The sequence below is a fragment of the Drosophila subobscura genome, chromosome O (assembly GCF_008121235.1).
Source record: "Drosophila subobscura isolate 14011-0131.10 chromosome O, UCBerk_Dsub_1.0, whole genome shotgun sequence".
NCBI classification, from domain to species: domain Eukaryota; kingdom Metazoa; phylum Arthropoda; class Insecta; order Diptera; family Drosophilidae; genus Drosophila; species Drosophila subobscura.
The window spans coordinates 1,050,700-1,073,954 of NC_048533.1; the positions used below are offsets into that span (position 1 = coordinate 1,050,700).

Here is a 23,255-nt window from a genome sequence, read left to right on the forward strand (position 1 = left end):
GCGCACGCAAGCAACACACCTTTTGCAGCAGATCAATGAAGTTGCTGCTCCAATGGCGGGGATAGTGCACTGGTGTGTTCAGGATGTTCTTGATCTCCGCCAGGGGCGTGTTCGAGTGCACCACAAAAGGGCGGACGTTGCTTCGCATCTCGTAGGCCACAACGCCCAGGGACCACCAGTCCACTGGGTAGCTATAGCCAGCTGTAATTCAATTGAAACAATCAGGAAGCAGTCAATTATCGCCACCTCCATTCCATTTCCAGCTGCTGCTCAGGGCTCTTCTTGAATTAATTCAGTTGCTGCCTGCTGGGCAGACACACTCACCCACTTCGTCCAGGGCACACAAAAACACCTCTGGCGCCATATACGGCTTCGTCCCCGACATGCTGCAGGCCATCGCATCTTTCTGCAGCCTTGTCGCAATATTAAAATCAGTCAAATGAGCGTGTCCTGGAATTAATATCTCGTCAGTGGGTGCGGGACTTTCCTTAAGCATGCAAGTGGCTCCTTCAACTGAGCGTAGCAGTGGGTGGTAAACTAATTGCGTTTGATTTTCTGTTCCATGAATTCATGCATAGTGTCTACGTACTCGTCCTATTTCTCACTTTTCCCCTTACCACCCATGGCTACACAATCTGTTTGCAATACCAATTTAGTGCCCTTTGCAATGCTCATGAAGGAAATTCATTCGAGAATCTTAAGTCGAACAAGATTGGTGCACTTGCAACAGGATCTATTAGAAATTCAACAGATAGATGTTTGTTTGGCATCCATCCATAATTCCTTATCTAGACAGAATGAAGAAAACAATTTCCCGTCGCTGATTCTGTGTTATTTGAATGAATAAGTCTCAAATCCAGTATCTAGCATACATGTATGTATGTATATTAAACTGCGGCTGCTATTCCAACGTTGCCATGAACATCTCGTTAGATCGCCTAAATGTCATTAAATATACTTCCGTCCGTTCTAATAGTGTCTGATAGTCCTGCTCAGTTAGTGAATGAGCAATTTTTACCGTCTCCGGAGGAGCTTCTGTGGCCGTACAGTGGCTGGGTTCTGGCTCAGAGCTTTCCGTATAAAATTAATACGTTTTTGAGCACGACCTCAATGACATTATTTTGAATTATGGACGCGGATTGCCTGGCTGTTGTCTCAGAAAATGAAAGGGCAAAACTTTCACGACCCACGTCCAACCTGTTATCCGCATACTCACCGCCATCATCCAATAGAATATTATCTGGCTTGATGTCCCTGTGGACCACCCGTTGTGTCTGCAGGTACTCCAGCGCACTACCAAGTTCGCAGACTAATAAGGCCACACTCTGCTCGGAAAATTCAACCTGAAAGAAGAACAGACAGGAGTAGGAGTGGGCGTGGGTGAGAGAGAGGGAGAGGCATTGGCAATGGGAGAATATAAGGGTAGATTCTGAAGCTGAGAGCTAAGAGTTGTCGTATGCGGACTTACTCGGTTCTGCAAGTGATATCTCAAATCGCCACCAGTCAACAGGTCGCATACCATGAATAAGTCCTCCTCGTCTGGGAATGGGGGTGTTGGTGTAGTTTGGTGTGTGCCAGAAGGATGAAAGGTATATGAGTTTAAATGTCAGAGTCTCGGCCTTCAAAGGAAATGCGCAGAGTTAATTTGCATTTTGATTGGCAATCAGCCACAGCAACAGAAGCGGCCACGGCAGCGGGAGTGGCTCCAAGAACAGAGACAGAACCAGGAACGGAGCTGCTAAGCGGCCAAAGCTAGCTCATTTGCATTCGCGTAGTTACGACGGCGTTTGCTGGCTCTGTCTGCGCTCTGTGCGCACTTACCCTGAAACGAGAACCATAAATTGACGAGAAACGGATGCTCCAATGAGGATAGCAGCTCAACCTCCTTGATGACACCGCCAAGCGCTCCACGCATCTCGCAGGCGTTGCGACTCACATACTTCATGGCATAAAGAATGCCGCTGTCACGCTTCTGCACTATGCAGACCTGCGAATGTTGGATTGTTCGTCTCGTAAAGCGTCAGAGGATAACACCTGGGCGCACCCAAGTCGGGCAGCTGCTCTTACCTTGCCAAAACTTCCCTTGCCGATGGCACGGAGTATTTGGAAGTGATCAAAATTAACTGGAAACGAAAGAGAGATTTAATGAGTACATTAAACACTTTATTGAAATTGAACAGTTCGCACCCCCGAAATTCTAACTAAGAGTCTGGCATTTAATGGAGCTGGCAGTCTCATGGCGTCCCATCATTAGCTCCTACCGTTCGTTAGGGTACCTCGGCATGGTCTGCCTCAGCTGATGTAGTAGTCGCGGGCACAGGAAGAACGGAGGCAGAACATCGACCTCCAGAAGCAGCAGCTTGGGAAAGCTGTGCCCGACAAGCACCTCGAAATGCTCCCTGGCCAGGTAGTTGAGCCTCAGCTGGATCAGCTGCGCACGGCCATTGGTCAGAAGGAAGTCGAAGTCGTCCTTTTGCAGCGGCACCTCCAGCAGGTTGAGCTCTATCTTGGTCAGCTGCATGCGCCAGATGCGCCCCAGGAGTGCTCGACACCGCTCGCAGCTCTGGAGCATGGCCAGCTGGTCAGGCAGAGCAAGACATTTCAATATTTTCAACAGGCACAGTTCGTCAATTCGCCACAGCTGCATGCCCCGTCCTAGGGTCCTAGGCCACTCGGTTAGGTTCGTGAGCGTTTGCGATTTCAATACGTTGTCCAGTCATGGCCGGGCTACTAGGTTGTGAGATTTGCTTTCAGTCGCCCTCTAAGCTAATTGATTTTATGTGCCCCCATCCCCATCCACACTCACCGTCATCGTCGGCGAGCAGACTCGCGTCGGCTCTGCTCGATGTATTGGCCCCCATCGCGGCTACATCAATGGGTCTCAGTCTCCCCAACCAGAGAATCCACCTCGGGCTGTTGAATTCCAATTGATTCGGTTGTGGCCCGTCCCTGTGGTGTTCCTTGTCAGGTCCTTGTCCGTTCTAGCGGCCTCTGCCTGCAGGAGTGGATGCGGAGGGGTGTGCACTCTCAGCGGAGTATGGGTGTGTTCTGTTTGTGGACTCTTGTATCTGCACTCGCACTTGTGGACACGGTTGCAAGCTCGATCCGACTGAAACGATAGACAGAGTGGGGATGAGTGCAAATGGAATAAATAGTCCGGCATGTGTAGCTCCATTTCTGTTGTCGATCTACGGAACCATCCAAAAAATGAATAAAGTTTTGATTGTGCCTCTATACTATATTTCCTATAGAGTCTATAGGCAATTTAGTGTTGATGAAGCTGATAGACATGCCGATTAATTAGCAAGCATTACGTGTTCATATCTAGCACAAGATCAAGTACATGTGGAGCATGACTTATAGTCCAGATTACTATTTAAAAACTTGCCGCAAAATCTGGGAAACTATTTTCTCAGGCTTGATGCGATCAGAGCTGGCTGAGCAAGGATCAAACTTCTCCAACCAGATATCGGTAGACAAACAAACACTCAGTCGGAAAGTTCCGCTCAGCTAAAATTAACACAACCGATCCATATATCTACAAAACATACATATTAGTGGACGCCATTGGTAAGCCCTCGCCATGAACTGCGGCGACTCCATTAACATATTGGCGAAGGGAAGCGACTTCCAGGCCATTATACGGCCCCAAAACTGACGTCGCAGGACAGTCCGATCTCGTCGATGTCCATCGACTGCATGGCCAAAATGACAAATTCGAATCGCCTCAAGATGCTGGTAAAGCGGAATGTGCGCATGAAAGTCATTCAGCTGGCCCAATGTCCGGCCAAGCAGGAGTATGATCGCATCCGACGTGATCTGTAATTAAGGCGTATGGAGCTCCAGCCCCAGCTTCTGGCCCGTCTCGACGGCAAAATGCGCAGGTCCTACGAAAACTCTGTGGCCATGACCTATCAGCATTTCCCGGCAATGGGCCCTGGCAATGGCAGGACTCACCAGCGAGGACTCGAGAACAGACTACCTCTGCCCAACCCTTGGAAGCCGACGTGCAACGCCTTGCACCTAGCCAGCGTTCAGGACACCTCGTTTTAAGTCGTATGTACACGTACAGAAGCGCTATCGTACGCAGCTGCAGAAGCTGATCGAGATGGCTTCAATAATCATTTTTACAATATGCTCGCTCCGGTCATCTCTTTGGGCTGCTTGGAGAATGCCATCAAGCTACTGAAAGTCTGGAGCCGCTAATGGCCCTTTCGGACACACACACACACAGTCGAATCATCGACGAGCTGATCGGAGACCTGCGAGGACGAAGCGACGTCGTAGTCGGGGGCGACTTCAACGCCTGGGCCCTGGAGTGGGGGTCCTCCCTAACCAACGCTAGAGGACGCACGGTGCTGGAGGCCTTCGCTACCGTGGACATGGTGCTGCTCAACGAAGGATCCCAACAGACGTTCAGCAGGGGAGGCATGGGGTCAGTCATCGACCTCACATACGTCAGCAGCGCGTTGGCCAGAAACTCCAGTTGGAGAATCAGCGACGCCTACACAGCTAGCGACCACGAGGCCATCGAGTGCGTGCTTGGCGGACCGGTTCGGAGAAGAGCAGCTCCTACCCAGCTAAAGAAGGCGAATCGGCAGGGCACGCTGAGGACTCAGGCCTTTGCAAGCGCCCTCAGGACCTACACGGCATCAGAGTCCGATGGAGCCAACGAGTGGGCGACCCATCTGGGGATGCAGTGGAAGCGGCCTGCGACCTGAGCATGGTCCAGCGAAGCGCGTTTGGGAAGCACCATGCCCCAGTCTTCTGGTGGAACGAGGACATCGCCGAGCTCCGCAAAATCTGCTACAGCGGGAGCAGACAGTTTCAACGAGCCAGGGGAACTCCGCGACTAGTTACCTGCTGCGAGGCATACAAAGTCGCGCGGAAGGAGCTGAAGACCGCCTTTAGAGACAGCAAAAGAGAATGCTTCCTCAAGCTGTGCGACGCCGCCGAGGAGGACCCCTGGGGAGGCGCCTACAAGATGGTGGTCAAGAGCATCAACGCCGGAAGCAGAGCCCCAACGGACCCAGTAGTGCTGGAGGGTATTGTTAGGACCTTGTTCCCGCAAGGGCGGCCCATAACAACATCCCCAAGCCCCGAGCACAGCCTGGACGACATCTGCGAGGTCACGGAGGAAGAGGTGCTGCAGGCAGGCAGAGATCTGAACCCCAAGAAGGCACCGGGGCCGGACGCTATTCCGAACCGAGCGACGAAGCTTGCACTAGCGCTGATCCCAAGCGAGAGATGCCTCCACGAGGGTACGTTCCCATCGAGGTGAAAGAGGCAGCGGCTCTTTTTGCTGTCCAAGCCGGGAAAGCCGCCGGGCGAGGCGTCCTCCTACAGGCCCATCTGCCTCCTGGACACGATAGGTAAGGTTTTCGAGAAGGTGATCGCCACGAGGCTGAGTGCAGCCATCGAAGCAGCAGGCGGCCTCTCCCCGGAGCAATACGGGTTCAGGAAGGGGAAGTCGACGTTGGACGCCATCTCCAAGGTGGTAAACGGCAGAGGAAGCCTGCGCTCTCCAGATGGAGAGGAGGATCCAAATCCTACTGTCTAGTGGTGACACTCGACATAAGGAACGCATTCAACTCGGCCGATTGGAGCCGCACGCTAGAGGCCCTACAGCGTTTCAGCATCCCTGGTTACCTGCAGAGGATAGCACGCAGCTACTTCAGCGACAGGGTGCTGACGTACGAGACCGGTCTGGGTTCCAGGGCATACAAAGTCTCAGCCGGAGTCCCGCAGGGCTCCGTTTTGGGACCCCTGCTCTGGAACGCCATGTACGACGGAGTCCTGAGACTACCGATGCCAGCCAACACCAGCATGGTGGGGTTTGCGGACGACGTCGCCATAGTGGTGGTGGCCAAGCACCTCGCCGCAGTGGAGGAGCTCGCCAACGCTGCCGTCCGTGCCGTGGAGTCGTGGCTTACGGTCGCCGGACTGGACTTGGCAGCGCAGAAGACTGAGGCGGTGCTTATATCGAGCCGGAAAGCTGTAGAAACAGCATGTGTGCAGGTCGGTGGTACCACGATCCGCTCGCAGAGGGCAATCAAGTACCTCGGGGTGGTCATCGACACTCGCCTCTCCTTCAAGGAGCACTTGGAGTACGTGCAGAGGAAGGCCAGCGGAACCACAGGAGCACTCTCGCGAATGCTTCTCAACACCAGAGGCCCGAAGCAGGCAACGCGGAAGCTCCTGACGAGTGTTGTGACGTCGCAGATCCTGTACGCCGCGCCCGCGTGGGCGAAAGGTGAAAACCTACATGCGAGGCGTGGAGGCGACGTACAGGCTGTGTGCCCTAAGGTTCGCGTGCTCGTTCCGGACTGTGTCGGGCGAAGCCGCGCTGGTCATCGCCGGATCCCAAGTTGGTGATCTGATAGATATGGTCATTCCCTACGGAATGGCGTTTTTAGTTTTCTGTTATCTTCAAAATTGTAGCCGACAAACAAGACGGACAGACGGACGGACGGACGGACGGACAGACAGACATGGCTCAATCGACTCGGCTATTAATGCTGTTCAAGAATATATGTATGTACTTTATGGGGTCGGAAACGTTTCCTTCTGTGCGTTACATACAACCGTTATTCGCACAAATACAATATACCCTATTTACTCTTCGAGTACCGGGTATAAAAATTAAATAAAATGTCCCAAAACGAGGAACTCCATTCTCTGTGGCTGAATGCCTGCACCTGTTCGATCTCCCTAAATCTCTTCGACGGCCAGTGGCGCCCCTGACGGAGTGAGCGGGACATAATGGACGGATTGTACTTCGCTGGTGGGAAAAGAGCGAGGAATGATTATTTAGAAACAAATTAATTTCACGACTGGTTTTTGTGTAACTGTACCCAGAAAATGGTATCAGCTGATTTACCAGGTATTAGTTTTTAGATGTAAATTCTGAATATCACAAATATTTATCGGAATGAATCGGAATAGTAGATACTCGATTAAACTTACATACATATGCACGTCTTCAAAGTATTACATTCCCAAATCAAGATCCAAATAACATAGACACACTGCAACCTATATTGTCGGACCACTTGATAGATCTCCATAGTTATATTGATTAGAGAACTATTTTATTTTCGGCCACGTAGTGATGTTAAATATACGAGTCCTGCCGCTGATAGTTCGTGAACATTTTTCCCTTCTCACAGTATGTGTTCAAAAAGCTTGATTGAGTTCTTCTGATTATTTTACTAAGAGTGGTCGAAATTTAAATATGCAAGTCGCTCGCCATTTAGTTTAATCCAAAGTTTAATAGTTTCGAAATAATATATTTAGTAATACGCAGTACTCGAAGAGTAAATAGGGTATACTCTATTTGTGGTCGAAAAATGTAACACACTGAAGAAAGTTTCCGACCCTATAAAGTATATGTATATATTCTTGATCAGTATCAATAGCCGAGTCTATATACATAGCTATGTCTGTCTGTCCGTCCGACTGTCCGTCCTGATTAGCGCGTGGTACTCAGAGACAATAAGAGATAGAGCAACCAAGTTCTGCATCCAGACTTCTGTAATAACAGACAGTTTCAATTGAATCTCAAAATTTCGACCCACCCAAACAAACAGCGAAAATGTCCCACAGCCACAGTTTTAAAGATAAGAGAAAATGAAGAAAATAAGATACATATGTATATATGTAGACACTGACTGAGTACCAGGTACAAAAGTTGTGACTACTCGCTTGTATTATACTTTGTTTCTTACCAATGGTGCATAAACAACCGCAAAGGATGCTACGCTGGCTTAATTGGAATCAGTGTTTTTCTATGATTGATTGAAGCAATTTTTTCGTCTTGGGGGGCTTCTGTTTGTCCCACTCCTTCTTTTCTTTCCGTCAGAGCTCTATCCATCAAGACGTCTTTGCGTTCAGCCTCTGACAGTTCTCATCGTGTCTCTTCCATGAAAGGGTGCCGTTTCCCCGTCGTCATTGGAAACGTATCAACTTTACGCCATTCGCCACCAACCACAGGTCCTTTTGCAGGCCTTCAAAAAAGTATGTACATATACTCATATATATGTATGTATGTATGAATTAGTCTATGATTTCCATCATTGAAACGGTTCTACCAGAATATAGGAAAGGAATGATCTCTTCAGATATATTGAGATGTTCGTCATGCTGTATAAATCGCAGTGATTTAAGTGAGTGTGTGGCTATCTATAGTCATCCGTTTGCAGACGGACAGACAGACATGGCTCCTTCGACTCGGCTATTGATGCTGATCAAGAATATTCATACTTTATGGGGTCGGGACAACCAACCCATATAACAATATGGGACAAGTACTTTGACTGAGTACCGGGTATTAAAGTTGTGACGCGTCTCACACGTCACTTCTCGTTAGTTTTTTTTATCTATAAAATTTTAACTTTGGAAGGTTTTCGCCCTTTTGCGGGGGCGGGGCTAATACACTGTTTTCAGTGTGAGTATACAGCAGTCTGGATGCAAAATTTGGTGGCCCTAGCTTTTATAGTCTCTGAGATCCAGCCGCTCAACAAGACGGACGTACAGACGGACCGACAGACATGGCTCAATCGAGTCGGCTATTGATGCTGATCAAGAATATATGTACTTTATGGGGTCGGAAACGTTTCCTTCTGTGCGTTACATACAACCGTTATTCGCACAAATACAAAATACCCTATTTACTCTTCGAGTACCGGGTATAAAAATGATGATTTTTGTTTCTATAATTCCAGACTGGGGGAGCGAGTGTAGGAAAAGGGCCACCATTAGGTATTTAACTTCATGGGGCGAAGAGCATTTGAGCGCGCTATTGCCGACGGAAACAATGGAATAAAGTTGGCGGGAAAAAGTGTCCCACGGGTGCCGACTGAGCCAACGAAATTGCTTCAAAGTCTAGCTGCTTCATTAAATGCTAAAGGGGAGAGGGAATGGCCTCCGGTTGCGGTGGGACGGCGCTTTTGTTGTCCTCATCGCTAATGTAGCGAAACATTCGTCCGTTTTGCAGCTCATTTTTGCATTTAAATATTTTATGAATTCGAAAAAGCCATGGATTGGCGCCAGCACCAGGAGTGAGATCAGCAACTCAGACTGTCCTTTGATGTGATTGCTTGGAAAAGAAAACCAGCCAGCATTATATCCCTGAGCCATGTGTCACCTTCAAATCCCCAGTGGTAGTGGAAAAGTGAGCGAACGACGTGTTTTTTCCTCTCTCTTTTTCTTTTGCCCTCAATGTTAGTACATATATGTACGTGTGCTCCTGGTCGTGTTGTCCTGTTCCTCTGCAAATTGACGTGGGCTGCGGCTTTGGTTGCTTTTATTTAAATTATCAGTTGTTTATTGAGTTACGTGAGCAACAATTTCGTCAACTTTGCTGTGGTTTGTGGCCAGCCTCAGCTGCGGTAGCAGCCAGGGAGGGCCCCACATCAGCCTATTTGCTTAATATCAATATTTCAGCGCATAAACCATCTGCCGGTAGAATATCCTCAGACATTTTCTTCATTCGCTCCAGTCAGTAGTATTTATTCGCATTGAAAGTGAACACCAACGAATAGCGGTTTGGATGGACGATCAAGATTGTCGCTTTATGGTCCATCATCAGGGAATAACATGTCCATGGTGACGGTGGCATGCAAATCCTTTCGTGTCTCGATTCACTCGCGTGTGGCTGTGCCACGAGCACTCATAAAGCGGATTTCGGCTTTTATGAAGGCAGGGACCATAAGACGCCACGGGATCTCACGGGAAACGAAGTTGCCTCGACAAAGGGATTGGCAGGGCAAAGGGTGAAAGAGTGGAGTTCCACTTTGGGTTTCAATTCACGTGGCTCTTTGCGGTCGGGACTGAGCCTAGAACTGATGCGATAAAGACGTTGGTGCTTAGCCTTTTTTTTCTTTGCCCGTCCTTTTGTCGTCTCCTGCGAGTGACTCATTGCCGCCAGCCCAGCCGGAGTTGCACACCTCTCATTTCACGCCACACTGGTTGCCAAAAATAATTCAGTCTGTTCAGCCTGGGGCTTCTATTTCAATTATCGATTATACATAATTAACAGTCGCCAGATTCGAGCGCACCGAAATGGGTCACGTGGCTGGGGTGCTCGGAGCAGCCATTGGCTAATGGGGCATGCACTTATTAAATGGTGCGGCGCCATAGGCAAACACCGCATAAAAAGCGAAACTCGATCTGAGAGGACTCTGAGCTGTTTACACTAGGACAGTCCCGTCGCAAGCGGTGTCCCATCAAATGTCGAGCCCTTGGACGCCAAATAGACAGCAGAATCAATCAAAATGTCGAGTCACGAGTTTCCTGTTCGTTTCTCTGCATATTACAATTAGAAGAGCTCCTAATTAATGCCAACGCTCAAAATATTTTCCTCAAGGAACGAATCTCAGAAAAATGGCGCCGAATCTGACCTGAGCCAATCATTAGAAGCCGAGCCAAAGGCAAAAGCAAACACCGGGAAATCAGCTCTGAATATTTGCATTTTTTCGTGCGTTTTCCCTTTTGCCTTGTCGTCCGTCTATCCAGTTATTGTTCTCTGGCCGCTAATGGGATAAAACCCTTACAATGAAAATCTGAAAAAGCCATCAGCGGTGGCTGCTGCTTGCAGACCTACATATGTTTAAATTCCTAACTCGATTCGCAGTAAAACTCCAAACTGTGCGCTCCGAAGTAAACGAAGCTGAAAATGCGCATTAATTCCTGGCGTGCCTCAGGCTCTGTAACAATAGGTCCTGTCCTTTCCTCCAGGCGTCGCCCCTGCCGGGAGCTCCTTAAAGGATTACAAGTGTTGACAAAAGTGAGCGAGAGTGAGAGGGAATACCGCCAGACACATGTTTCCCACGACCTGCCCCTATCCCATCCACCACGACCTTCCGGACGCGTGTGTACGGATACAACTTTACGACGACGCCCCCACTATTCAGATTACTTAATCATAATTCATATGAGGATGTCTGGACAGTGGGAAAGTGTCACAGTATGCCTCCGTCACAGCACATTAACACAAATCCCAGCAGGAGAAGGAGCGAAGCAGATAGGCGGCCGTAAGCTCCCTTTCATTGCGGACAAGGGCCTCGTAAACGGCTGCATTTCATGATATTTGGTGTTTACGATCAGAGACCTCAGAGAACAAAAACAAACAAACAGTAGTCAGATTACGAGCCTCCATCTGCCGTGTTTTTGTCGTTTTATGATTTGAAAATGTTATGGAAAATTTATAAGAACAAAGTTACATGCGTTTTAATATTTTCGAGTTTACCCGTTTACTCGTCTGAAGGAATGGTGTGTCTGTTAGTGAAAGATTGAAAGACGCATTTCCTGACTGCTTCTGAATTGTATCAGTTATGGGTTTGGAAAATGTGGCTTGTGGCTTGTGGCTCGAAATGGACAATTGTGTCTTCTTGCGGGGAAATGATGTGGATGTGAATTAATTACAAGTCTGTTCTGTGGGCACTGCCTTAACGGAATCAACCGAATGCTAGTCAGAATCTGAATGATGACATCATCGTCATAGCCAGAGGAAAAATCTCGAATTTGAAGCGACTCGGTGGGGCCGTGATACGCTGAGCTCTGTACACGTTTAATTTATGCCAGTTTTTCACATCATGGTTTTTAGGGTAGTGGCTTCGATCTCGAGCAAAGTCAATATCAAAATTCGTGCTAGGATAAATCATAGATGGAAAATAGGGCAGCATCGCCGGAGAAGGGGGAGGCACGTACAGAATGTATGTACAAGCATTGTGGTGTCAAAAGTCAACGCCACCCTCAGAGCTGACAACTAAATTCAATGCTGCGGTACGGACCCATCCGAAATGGGGTTCATTGACATCCCGAAGGGAAGGAGAAGGCCCGGCCCTTCCAGCCAGTTGGGGAAGCAAAAAATGTCAGTACACAAGCAAACACGCTCCCCCCCAATCGGGCACATCAAATTTACTTAAGTCAGCAGCGCACTTTGGAAATATTTGCTAGAGTATAGGGGAAGTGCTCCTAGAATTCCTAAGGTGAGGTGTGGGGCGGTGGTACCACTTGGCTCCTTTGAATTTATCGATTGAGACACTGCCAAGAAGTTGGTCCCTCATCCTCCTCATAGATATGCATGCATGAATGATGATATATGACATACATATCATATACATGCATACATATGTACATGTACATATAGACATGTGTATGTTCGGCTATTCAAATTGCACTCGCAACATCTCTCTGTTGTTAATGGTCTAAAATGTCGGCTCATAACATGCCAACTCTTCTAGGACACGACCCTCACACCCAAAAGGGGCACTGTACATACAAACTTACATACATACATTTACATATATGTATTTCGTTTGAGTAACTGCATTGGAAACAGCACATGGAAATTGTTTTTCTTGTTACTTTGAACTCCTGATGGATGTATGGATTGTATGTACATTTTTTAAAACACGCCGGCGGAAAGTCACGCGATTTTCAACATAGGCACTCAAACACACATGCTACTATGGGCATGGATAGGCACCATTACCGCTGTCATTACCGTTACTCTTGCCGTTAGTATTACAGTTAGTGTTAGCATCGCCGTCGGCAAATCACATTCACGAACCGCCCCTCTGTGTCTCTGGCCGTGCCCACGGAGTGCGCGGCGAACAACCGGTGGCCGCCATTGCCGGAAAACAACAGAAGACGATACACAAAACAGTACAGAAATGCTCGTAAATGGATGCACACATTGTTTACGGTTTTACGCGTACGGCGTTGCCGGACTGACGCACCTAGCGGACACAAGTGCGCAGACTCGCTGGAGCGCTAAGAGAGAGCGTGCAGCTCTTTTCGCAGGGAAATCTGTGGCGAGTATTATGAATGAATGCTAATTAGCAAAGCTTGGCTATGGCTACACTTTATTATCGTGATTATTTTCGTTATGTTATGCTTTTGATTAGAAATGAGGTCCTTACCACGGTGCTAGCAGCCGCTAGGGACAGAGGGGCATCAGCCTAAACGCAAATTGATTGGTCCATACTTTACCGCCCAGAGCCAGAGCTCAACAGCTAGACACACGGCCATCCGTCGCGGTGACGCATTCGGCACCCGGCTGAAGAGTGGAGCACATGCTCGGTAGATTGTCTGTCTTTTGTCTTCTAGTATAAATATTAAGGCGGGTAGGGTAACTTAATGCAATTATTACACCAGTTTTTTTTTTTTACTTTTTGCACATTCTCTCTCATTTTGCTTCGAGCAGTGTGCGGCTCTAGGCGAGGGGCGAGCTTCGAAGAAGTTATGTAGATGTAGATGACAGATGTGGAAAAAATTTAAAATGTCAAATGTAAAATTCGAAAAAGACACTAAGTACCGGGTATAACAGTTGTGACGCGTAAGAAGCGTCTCACACGTATCTTCTCGTTTTTAAAGTGCCTACAAATAATATTCGCCTCAGACATCGTTTTAATTCTCTTCCGTTAAGTGAGCTTACACTTGTAGCTCTTCATGCGAGTACCAGAGGCACCTGAAGGACCTAAAGCTACTTTTGTGAGCTGTTCGCATTGTTTACTCAAAATTGCATTGTTTATTCTGCCGATAATGCTGCAAAGAGATAGAAAAGACAACCGAAATACTTCTGCCGGAATACTTGCTCACAATCAACAACATTTCCGCCAGCCCCTGCCCTACCCCGCGATCCAAATGCTCCTGTCGCCTAAAAGGCCACTTAAATTCTACAATGTCGAAATTGTTTGTGTTACAATACAAGCAGCGCTGGGTCAATACGTAAATGAATGTATTTGTACATACATATGTATAATCCAATGCGGTTTAAGGCGCCGCTTTCAATGTGTATCTGTAGCCGCTTGTGTTTGCGGAAAAAAAAGAAACGTAAACGTCGCCACCCTCCGTGCTAGGGATTTTTTTCTTAAAAGGGTTAATCAGCTGACGAAAGCTGGATGGAAACACATACATATGTGGGGATGTACCTATTTAACACTCTTGTCTCTTGGAAGAACATACAGGTATTCCACACAAGCCACGTGTAGCTTTGAGGTGTGTTGAGAGTGATGCCATGTACTGTGAGACCCTCTGCTAATATTGCGGATTGTTTCCCACATTCTCTACTCCTTAGTGGGCTTCGCTTCGTTTCATACCCTTACAAAGAGTGACGTACAAAGCACACAAAGGCGAAACCAACAAGGATGGATGTGTACTCGGTGTTTTGCCTGCTGTACATGATTCCACTGCTGCTGGCTGGCATTTCAATTTGCCAGGTGCCCTCTCCACTTATCGCTCCTACACGGCCATGGGAACTTTTTCTTTACCATATCCGACCGACCGTCCACTTGCCGCAACCCACCGCACTTCATTACGCCCCAAGCAACAGGCGCCGTTTGGGATTTCTTTTAATTGAATTAAACGAGTCTCAAAACGTCTCAAAGACATTTCAATGCCAAGGCCAAAGCAGAGTGAAGCATGCATGCAAGCTCCTCACAGGAGCTCGCTCCGATTTGCAACTGCAGCCGTAACTTGCAACCGATTTTAATCAATTAAAAAGATCACTAAGAATGAGAATTGAAAAGAGGATATTCGTTGTTGCTAGGGTACATTCTTGCATACATATGTATGTATATCATATATGTACATACGTTCGTATATACATATATATATATATACATATATATATAGACATATATATATGCACGTGTATACATATGTACATACATATGTATATATGAGATCCCACTGACTGGATTATGTTCCCTAAAATCTATTTGTATCCTTGTTGTATGTGCTATTGTATCAGTTGTATCCTCTCCATGGAATTTCAGAGGTTAAACAAATTTGTTTAGATCGCGTTTCTGTTCTTGGCAGCAGGTGAAGCAGGTGAAACCGGCTGAAGCACTCGCATCGAAAATCAAGACAGTTATTTAAACTTTCAATTTCAAATTCAATGGGTTTCTGCTCTTCTTTCGTCAGAAGTTAACAAGAACCCAGGCAGCTTGCCGTTGGATTCTACTTTCATTCTAACCGCCCTCGCACTTTTATCTTAGAAATGTGAATTTCTCTGTTCTTTTATTGGGTCTTAATTTGCATTCAACTTTATCCTACAACGCGTTAATGTTTAAGCTCGTTGTATCCCAGGTATTCATAGTTTGCAATACAGAGGTTGCAAACTATGAATCAACAGAAATGTACAAGTGCCAAAGTGAGCTGCTATCGTAATTGGAACTAAAACTTCGGCTACGAAACCAACTAAAGTAGGGGAACGGGAGCAAAACGTAACAAAAACTCGTTTAGGTTTCGGGTAGTTTTCAAAATTGCCACAAAAAGCTTACAGCTGCAATAGTTCCATGGGCTTTGCGAAAATCGCCCAAGAACAAAATGGAACAAGAGCGTTTCAAGCGGTTTACTCATCCCATTTGCCTGTCCTGTGTGTTTGTACATCCATACATACATACATACAAATGTATATGTATATGTGTGAACAGCTCAGCGGAAAAGTCATGCATATGTTTGATTAGATGCGAGATGTGGAGAAATGCTCGCCACATTTTCAGAGGCAGTCACTCGAGTATCCAATTAAATTCTAGAGCCAATTGCTAGCAATCAAAATGGTTCGATTGCATAACCCGGGAGGGGAGAAGGTCTCAACCTTCAAGCTCAAGCTTCTCTTTATCTATGTACATAAGTACATATGTACATATTCGTGGCTGGTTTAGTTGTTCTAAAAATGTAATTAGACAATGGTACGAAAGCGACGAAGTGTTTCGACTCTTTAAACTTTAAACTTTAAAGTTTAAAAAGAGAGCTCTGAGAGTGCATACAATATTTCTTCAAGTGTATAATAATTTTGGGTTATATTTTGCTGTTTTTATACCCGGTACTCGAAGAGTAAATGGGGTATATTGTATTTGTGCGAATAACGGTTGTATGCAACGCACAGAAGGAAACGTTTCCGACCCCATAAAGTATATATATTCTTGATCAGCATCAATAGCCGAGTCGATTGAGCCATGTCTGTCTGTCCGTCTGTCCGTCCGTCTGTCCGTCTGTCCGTCCTGATGAGCGCCTAGTACTCAGAGACTATAAGAGCTAGAGCCACCAAATTTTGCATCCAGACTTCTGTATGCTCACACTGTTACAAGTGTATTTCAAAAATAAGCCACGCCCCCTTCCGCCTCCGCAAAAGGGCGAAAACCTCCCAAAAACACCATTCCGTAGGGAATGACCATATCTATCAGATCACCAAATTGGGATACGATTGGATCAATATTATAGCCACAATGAAGAAATTAATTTGCAGTGGCCAAACCCACCCCGTCCCGCAGCATTCACACTCTGCTTCGCGCTGTTTATGGCCTCTCCCCCTGACACGTCTCTACCCCTGCCGCGACTCTGCAGTCTGTGTCTTTAGGGGAGGGTGGCGAGCTAAAGGAGCGTGTTGGGGTGAGCAGTGTTGTTGATGTACAGTAAGCACACATATTATTCGTACACCACCATCACCCTAGTTTGAACACCTATAACTTGGCGTACGGTCAACGTAAACAGGAAAAGTTAATTTTGTATCAAAGATCAACATATCTACTATATGTTTATGAAAAAAGATTCTAATTTTCCCCTATGGTATCCTTATAAAAATTAACTTAAGCAAAAAAGACCTTTTTTTTCGCACATAAATTATTCGTACAGCCGTCCGATTCCTTAAGTAAAATTAAAATATTAAAGGTAAAATGAACAATGAAAATTTTTGTTTGCTATATTTAGCCTTAATGATAACTAAAAGCCCTAGAAACAATCTTTCCCCCAAGCTATTGATGCCCCATGAATTAATAGTGACCCCCTCCACAAGCAGTACCGGTTGCAATAACTCCCTCGATGTAATTTTGGGCTTCCGTATCCTTTTCTACAAATATTTTTACACAGGCTTCATGGAACTCAAGTTTACTAACCGTAGTGAAAGTTTCAGCTAGTTGCAGTTTTAAATGAGCCAGATTTGATCCAAAAAAGATTAGATTTTGTGTAATTTTTTGGGATGGGTCAAGTTTAACTTCGAATTATGACCAAACGGAATGACACATGGATGCCAATTGTCACTCAAAATAAAGTTTAATACACCCTTTATCATATTTCCATTAAACAAGACCATTCGTAAAGCTCCAGTTAAAAAACAACACAGGTGAAACACTAGGCACCCTCCGAAATGCCATACAGGAGGGACCACCATTTTCTCATCATGGGCTAAATGAACTTTCGCAAGGCCAACCAATCAAAAATCTGTCTTAGATGGACTCACTAGTCATTCTCATTCTCTAGAAATGAATCTGGCCATGGGTTTCTCCAAAAGTCTTCCGGAAAATTAATTTAAAAAAAAAAAAAAAAAATCGTATGGGTCATTAGAGGGTGCCTAGTTTTTCACCTGTGTTGTTTTTTAACTGGAGCTTTACGAATGGTCTTATGTAATGGAAATATAAAAAAGGGTGTATTAAACATTATTTTGAGTGACAATTGGCATCCATGTATCATTCCGTTTGGTCATAATTCGAAGTTAAACTTGACCCATCCCAAAAAATTACACAAAATGTAATCTTTTTTGGATCAAATCTGGCTCATTTAAAACTGCAACTAGCTGAAACTTTCACTACGGTTAGTAAACTTGAGTTCCATGAAGCCTGTGTAAAAATATTTGTAGAAAAGGATACGGAAGCCCAAAATTACATCGAGGGAGTTATTGCAACCGGTACTGCTTGTGGAGGGGGTCACTATTAATTCATGGGGCATCAATAGCTTGGGGGAAAGATTGTTTCTAGGGCTTTTAGTTATCATTAAGGCTAAATATAGCAAACAAAAATTTTCATTGTTCATTTTACCTTTAATATTTTAATTTTACTTAAGGAATCGGACGGCTGTACGAATAATTTATGTGCGAAAAAAAAGGTCTTTTTTGCTTAAGTTAATTTTTATAAGGATACCATAAAGGAAAATTAGAAACTTTTTTCATAAACATATAGTAGATATGTTGATCTTTGATACAAAATTAACTTTTCCTGTTTACGTTGACCGTACGCCAAGTTATAGGTGTTCAAACTAGGGTGATGGTGGTGTACGAATAATATGTGTGCTTACTGTAGATGACAGATGAAGAAAAAATGTAAAATTTGACAAATAACCGCTACAGTGCAGATGTAGTACTGAGTGCCGGGTATAAAAGTTGTGACGCGTAAGAAGCGTCTCACACGTCCCTTCTCGTTAGTTGCTCTATTTAAGCAGAATTTCCTGGGATGAATATGAGAAGAGAACTCAAATCCCACCCCTTGGTCATGTGGGCACAACACCCTTTCAAACATGTATGGACGGACACAAGCACAATCAAATATGCCACAGACTCGGCGGAGAGAGAGGAGAAAAGCCGACACCAAATAATAGCGACGTGAAAAGGAAGGTATGTTATTGCTCAAGGTGGCTGGATGGCCAGTTGTTTCGTCCGTATTGCGGCTGTTATTGCCGTCGTTGCAGCCATTGCACCATTGGCAATTGGACCACTTTTTGTGGCCAAAATTAAAAACTTCCAAAGGAAACAATATTTTTATACCCGGTTCTCGAAGATTAAATAGCGTATATTGTATTTCTTTGGAAAAGTGGATTTATATAACGCAGAGAAGAAAACGTTTCCAACCCCATAAAGTGTAAAGTGTTTTATCTTCAAAATTGTGGATACCGCAGATTTTCGTACATTGGGGGCGGAAGGGGGCAGGGCGAAAATTTGAAAAACACTTTTAACAGTATGAGCATAAAGCCATCTGAATGCAAAATCTGGTGGCTCTAGCTTTTATAGTCTCTGAGATCCAGGAGTTCAACAGACATGGTTATATCGACTCGCCTGCTGATGCTGATCAACAATATATGTATGTATTTACTTTATGGGGTCGGAAACGTTTCCTTCTCTTCTACATCCGTTATTCCCCACAATATACCCCATTTACTCTTGGAGTACAGGGTATAACGAGAAGGGACGTGTGAGACGCTTCTTACGCGTCATTTTTATACCCGGCAATCAGTACTACAGCTGTACCTTAGCGTTTTTTTGTCAAATTTTAAATTTTTTCTTCATCTGTCTACATCTACATCCACAACACTTCTCACGTCAACACGCTCCTTTAGCTCGCCACACTCCCTAGAGCATGAAGAAACTATATAAGGAGGTCTCGTCGGCAAAACTAAGATGAACGTGCGAGTGAAGTGTGAGTGAAGTGTGAGGGTGACGACAATGGAGTGGGCTGATTAACCATTTGAAGGCAATGTGAAAAACATAATAATTGTTTCATAATTAAATTTTTAATAGTTCGCTACATGATAGTAGTCTTTGTTTAAAAAAAAAAAACATTTTGAAAATATTAGAAAAAAAATGTTGTCCGCAACCAACCTTCCGCGTCGACAAGCAAACGAGCACTGAAAATAAGCAGAAGCGACGAGTAACCTCCTTATATAGTTTCTTCATGCCCTAGAGCCACACACTGCAGAGTCATGACAGAGGCCGAGACGCGGCAGAGGCAGAGGCCGCACACTGCAGAAGCAGATGAGAATATGATAAAAACAAATACATATAAGCTGCGGGACGGGGTGTGTTTAGCCACGTCAGAGGCAGAGACATGTCAGAGGCAGCCGCAAACACGGCGCGAAGCAGAGTGTGAATGAGAGAATGTGCAAAAAACAAATATAAGTTGCACTTATTCATTGTGGCTATAATAATGATCCAATCGGATCCCAATTTGGGGATCTGATAGATATGGCCATTTCCTACGGAATGGCGTTTTTAGTTTTCTTTTATCTTCAAAATTTTAGATTTAGGAGGTTTTCGCCCATTTGCGGGGGAGGAAGGGGGCGGGGCTCATTTTTGAAATACACTGGTTTCAGTGTGAGCATACAGAAGTCTGGATGCAAAATTTGGTGGCTCTAGCTCTTATAGTCTGTGAGTACTAGGCGCTCATCAGGACGGACAGACGGACAGACAGACATGGCTATATCGATTCGGCTATTGATGCTGATCAAGAATATATATACTTTATGGGGTCGGAAATGTTTCCTTGTGTGCGTTACATACAACCGTTATTCGCACAAATACAATATACCCTATTTACTCTTGGAGTACAGGGTATTTCGGGTACTTCTTTACAGGTACTTTTCAAAGATGGTATGGCCAGAAAAGAGACGGATACTGGCACGGAAAGTCGCGCAATTAAAAGTTTCAATATTGTGCTGCATGCTTTGAGGCGGAGGCAGCCCCTGCCAATCCTGTCACAGCATAAAATCGAGTCATATTTTATGTATTATTAATTGGGTATAAAGTCCCTCTTGGCACCATCCCATTGCAAAATTTGTTCGATGCTCATGCCATGCCATGCCGTGCCGTGCCGTGCCATTGGGTTCCTACGCCACCACTTGCTCCGAGAGCAAGTCCGTGTAGCGCTTCAGCGCGTTAAATGCGCCGGGCGTTGCGCTAATTGTTTTGCATTAATAACACTACCCGACACAATTTGCCGTCAAGAAAGCAAACATTTTAGAAATTCTTCAAAAAAAAGTTCTGCTATAGAAAAAAACCATAATTCATTAAACAATTTTAGGGCCCCAAATCTATCAGAAAAAGTCGGTTTAGTTCCTTGAGGAACAAAAAGTTTGATTTTGTCGGAAAGTGCAAACAGCTCTGCCGAGTGGCTGGGATCGCCCAGTCGCTGAGTCCTTGGTGTCCTTTGGCACTGACTCATAATCCAGTCAAATGTCACTTAGGGGGAGGGCGTTGAGGCGAGACAGCGCGTGGTGTGGTCTGGCATGGCGATGGTTTTATTAACGCTTCATAAGCTACCAAGTCGAGTGGCCTACATGGAGATGCAAGAGCGTGTATAACAGTTCCCTATAGATGCAAGACATGCCGAGGTTTAGTTATGCACGCATGACCCATCCGCCATTCCGGCGCGGCAAGAGTCTGCAAGATCCAAAACCAAAAGTTAGGTATTTGGTACAAAGTATTTGATTTTATTTTTTTGCTAACCCAGCCGCACAGATGTCCAAACATACAGACGGATACAAACGGATGTCCCGACCAAGGATTTTGTGTGGCTCATTTGGCCAGCAAAGCAAAGTAATTTGCGACAGTTCGTTCTCCTGAGTCGCTGCTCGAGGAGGTCCAGGGCATACGAGCGTTGTATTGTGGTACTTACTGTCCAACTATCTGTATCCCCACCTGGCTACCTGGAAATGATCTTCAATTCACATGCAGGATGCTGCCTTCGATCTGCATAAATAAACATTAAATCTCAAGTTTCTATGCAGTGGCCACTGTTATTATCTTTGTATTTTTCCAGCTGTAATTCATAGCAAATTGTATTGAAATTGTTGTCGTCTTCATTCCTCTCACTGCGATGGAGCATGTTACGAAACCAAATGTATTATTTTGGAATATTTTTAAACTAAAGTTCAATAAAGAAAGTAGTGTTTTTCTGGACCATTTTGCCAGTGAATGATTCCAGAGAAGCAAAACGACGGTAGATGCAAAGGTGCCGTCGGATTTTGACGCCGATCCAAATCTTCGGTCGACCCGGATAATAGCATTCCTGCCTCTTTGCTAGGTGAGTCAACGAGAACAGTGCAGTTTTCAGATAGTTTCCGCCTTTCAGGCAACTTTTCTTCTTTGACCAACAGGGCGAATGAACAACTTAAACTTTTTTAAAACAAAGTTTCTTTACTAATTATGTATACATGGCATACATACATATGTACATACATATATAGGTACATAATTAAAGCTTAGGTTACGGGTATGAGCGTGTCCGTATTCGTAGAAATGAAGACATAGCTGGTAACAGCTTTTTCCCCTGGACTTGTGTCTGCTCTTGCTCGGTGGTGTAAACTTTTGCCAACTGGGTTCATTTTGGCGGTTGCTCAGAGCTGGCCGTCGCTTAATTAGCGAACAAGCCATTAATCATACTTTTTGGTTCCATTCGCACTCTATTATTGCATTGAAAACCTTTGTTTTTATTTTTCTCTGTCAAACTCAATTCTGTTGCCCCGGATCACCGTTGTGTTTCTGCAGAGAATAAAATGTCAGATCCAACCCGAACCCAACTCAACATAAAAAGCTCTGTGCATGCATTGGGTTGGCATCTCGCCCACATCCGCTCATCCGTATGGGATTATACATATGTAAATGTATTTAATGGGATTTGGATGAAAATCCGATTAATGACTTTTCCCCAATGCGACTGTGATAGTCGCTGCGGCAATTACAATTCTGTCTCGCTATTGTATGCGTTTAAAACTATTTACATTTGTACTAAAACTACGAGTAGGAACGTGAGAAGCTTTGTACGTGTTATAACTTGTATACCAGGTACTCAGACAGTATATACTTACTTATTTACTTATGAACTATAATTTTTTCGAATTTTACATTTTTTCTGCGTCTGGCATCTACATCTTCTACACCTTCTCACACCAACATGCCCTTTTAGTTCTTCACCCTCCCCCAGAGCAGCACACTGCATGAGGCAGAGTGTGCGAGCGAAAAAGAATGACAACAATAATCATGCATAAGCAAGGCTGCTGGAAGGTGTGGGGAGAGGCCACTGCAATTGTATTTCTTCTGATCCAATCTGAATTGGGAGATCTGATAGACATGGCCATTCTCTAAGGTACATCTTTTTTAGTTTTCTTCTATTCTTAAAATTGTGAGAGACTTTTGCCCTTTTCGGGTCAGAAGGGCGCGGGGCAAAATTTAGAAATACACTTGTGTGAAATCACAGCAATATGGATGCAAAATGTTGTTGCTGTAGCTTTTATAGTCTCTGAGAAACAGGCGTCAGACAAGACGGACGGAAAATGGACAGACAGACAGACATGGCTATATTGATACGTCAATTGATGCTGATCAAGAATATATGTATATAATTTATGGGGTCGAACACGTTGCCTTCTGTGTGTTACAGAGATCTCCTTTCGAGCACAATTACAATATACTCTATTTATTCTTCAAGTACCGGGTGTTAAAAGAGCACACACAAACGTTCATATGAGCATTTCGATCCTCTTCAATTAAGTGTAATTTTACTATCACCGTTTAATCTATCTATTTCCCGTTAAATAAAACTTGAATCCTGCAATTATGCTTAACAAGTAATCAATTCAAGCTTTTTCGCTACCGCTTCCGTCCCGTGTTTCATGTCCTGTGTGCCCAAAGCTTCTGTTGGTCTCAGTTTCTGTAGGCATTTCTGGGCCACCATCAATAATTGCCCCTAATGGGCCTGCTAGAC

General features: G+C 45.1%; 1 protein-coding gene and 2 pseudogenes across 5 annotated transcripts in view; 1 reads left to right on the forward strand and 2 right to left on the reverse strand.

Moving 5' to 3' along the window:
• The window catches only part of LOC117896135 (serine/threonine-protein kinase 32A-like), a 30,218-nt gene that overhangs the window by 1,651 nt on the left and 5,312 nt on the right, over positions 1-23,255 (reverse strand). Inside the window, exons 1-8 of one of the 5 annotated variants that reach the window (XM_034804204.1) lie at positions 12,497-12,650; positions 2,807-3,109; positions 2,068-2,123; positions 1,822-1,987; positions 1,469-1,539; positions 1,217-1,343; positions 325-450; positions 20-201 (exon numbers count right to left, since the gene is read on the reverse strand). In XM_034804204.1, coding sequence (XP_034660095.1) covers positions 20-201; positions 325-450; positions 1,217-1,343; positions 1,469-1,539; positions 1,822-1,987; positions 2,068-2,123; positions 2,807-2,861 — 783 coding nt within the window. In that variant the 5' untranslated portion in view covers positions 2,862-3,109; positions 12,497-12,650. Of the gene's footprint in view, positions 1-19; positions 202-324; positions 451-1,216; positions 1,344-1,468; positions 1,540-1,821; positions 1,988-2,067; positions 2,124-2,806; positions 3,209-12,490; positions 12,651-23,255 lie in introns of those variants that run through there. The other 4 variants (XM_034804203.1, XM_034804205.1, XM_034804206.1 and 1 more) reach the window with 4 other exon arrangements.
• LOC117896136 lies at positions 2,142-2,714 on the reverse strand (annotated as a pseudogene).
• On the forward strand, positions 3,670-4,068 carry LOC117896137 (annotated as a pseudogene).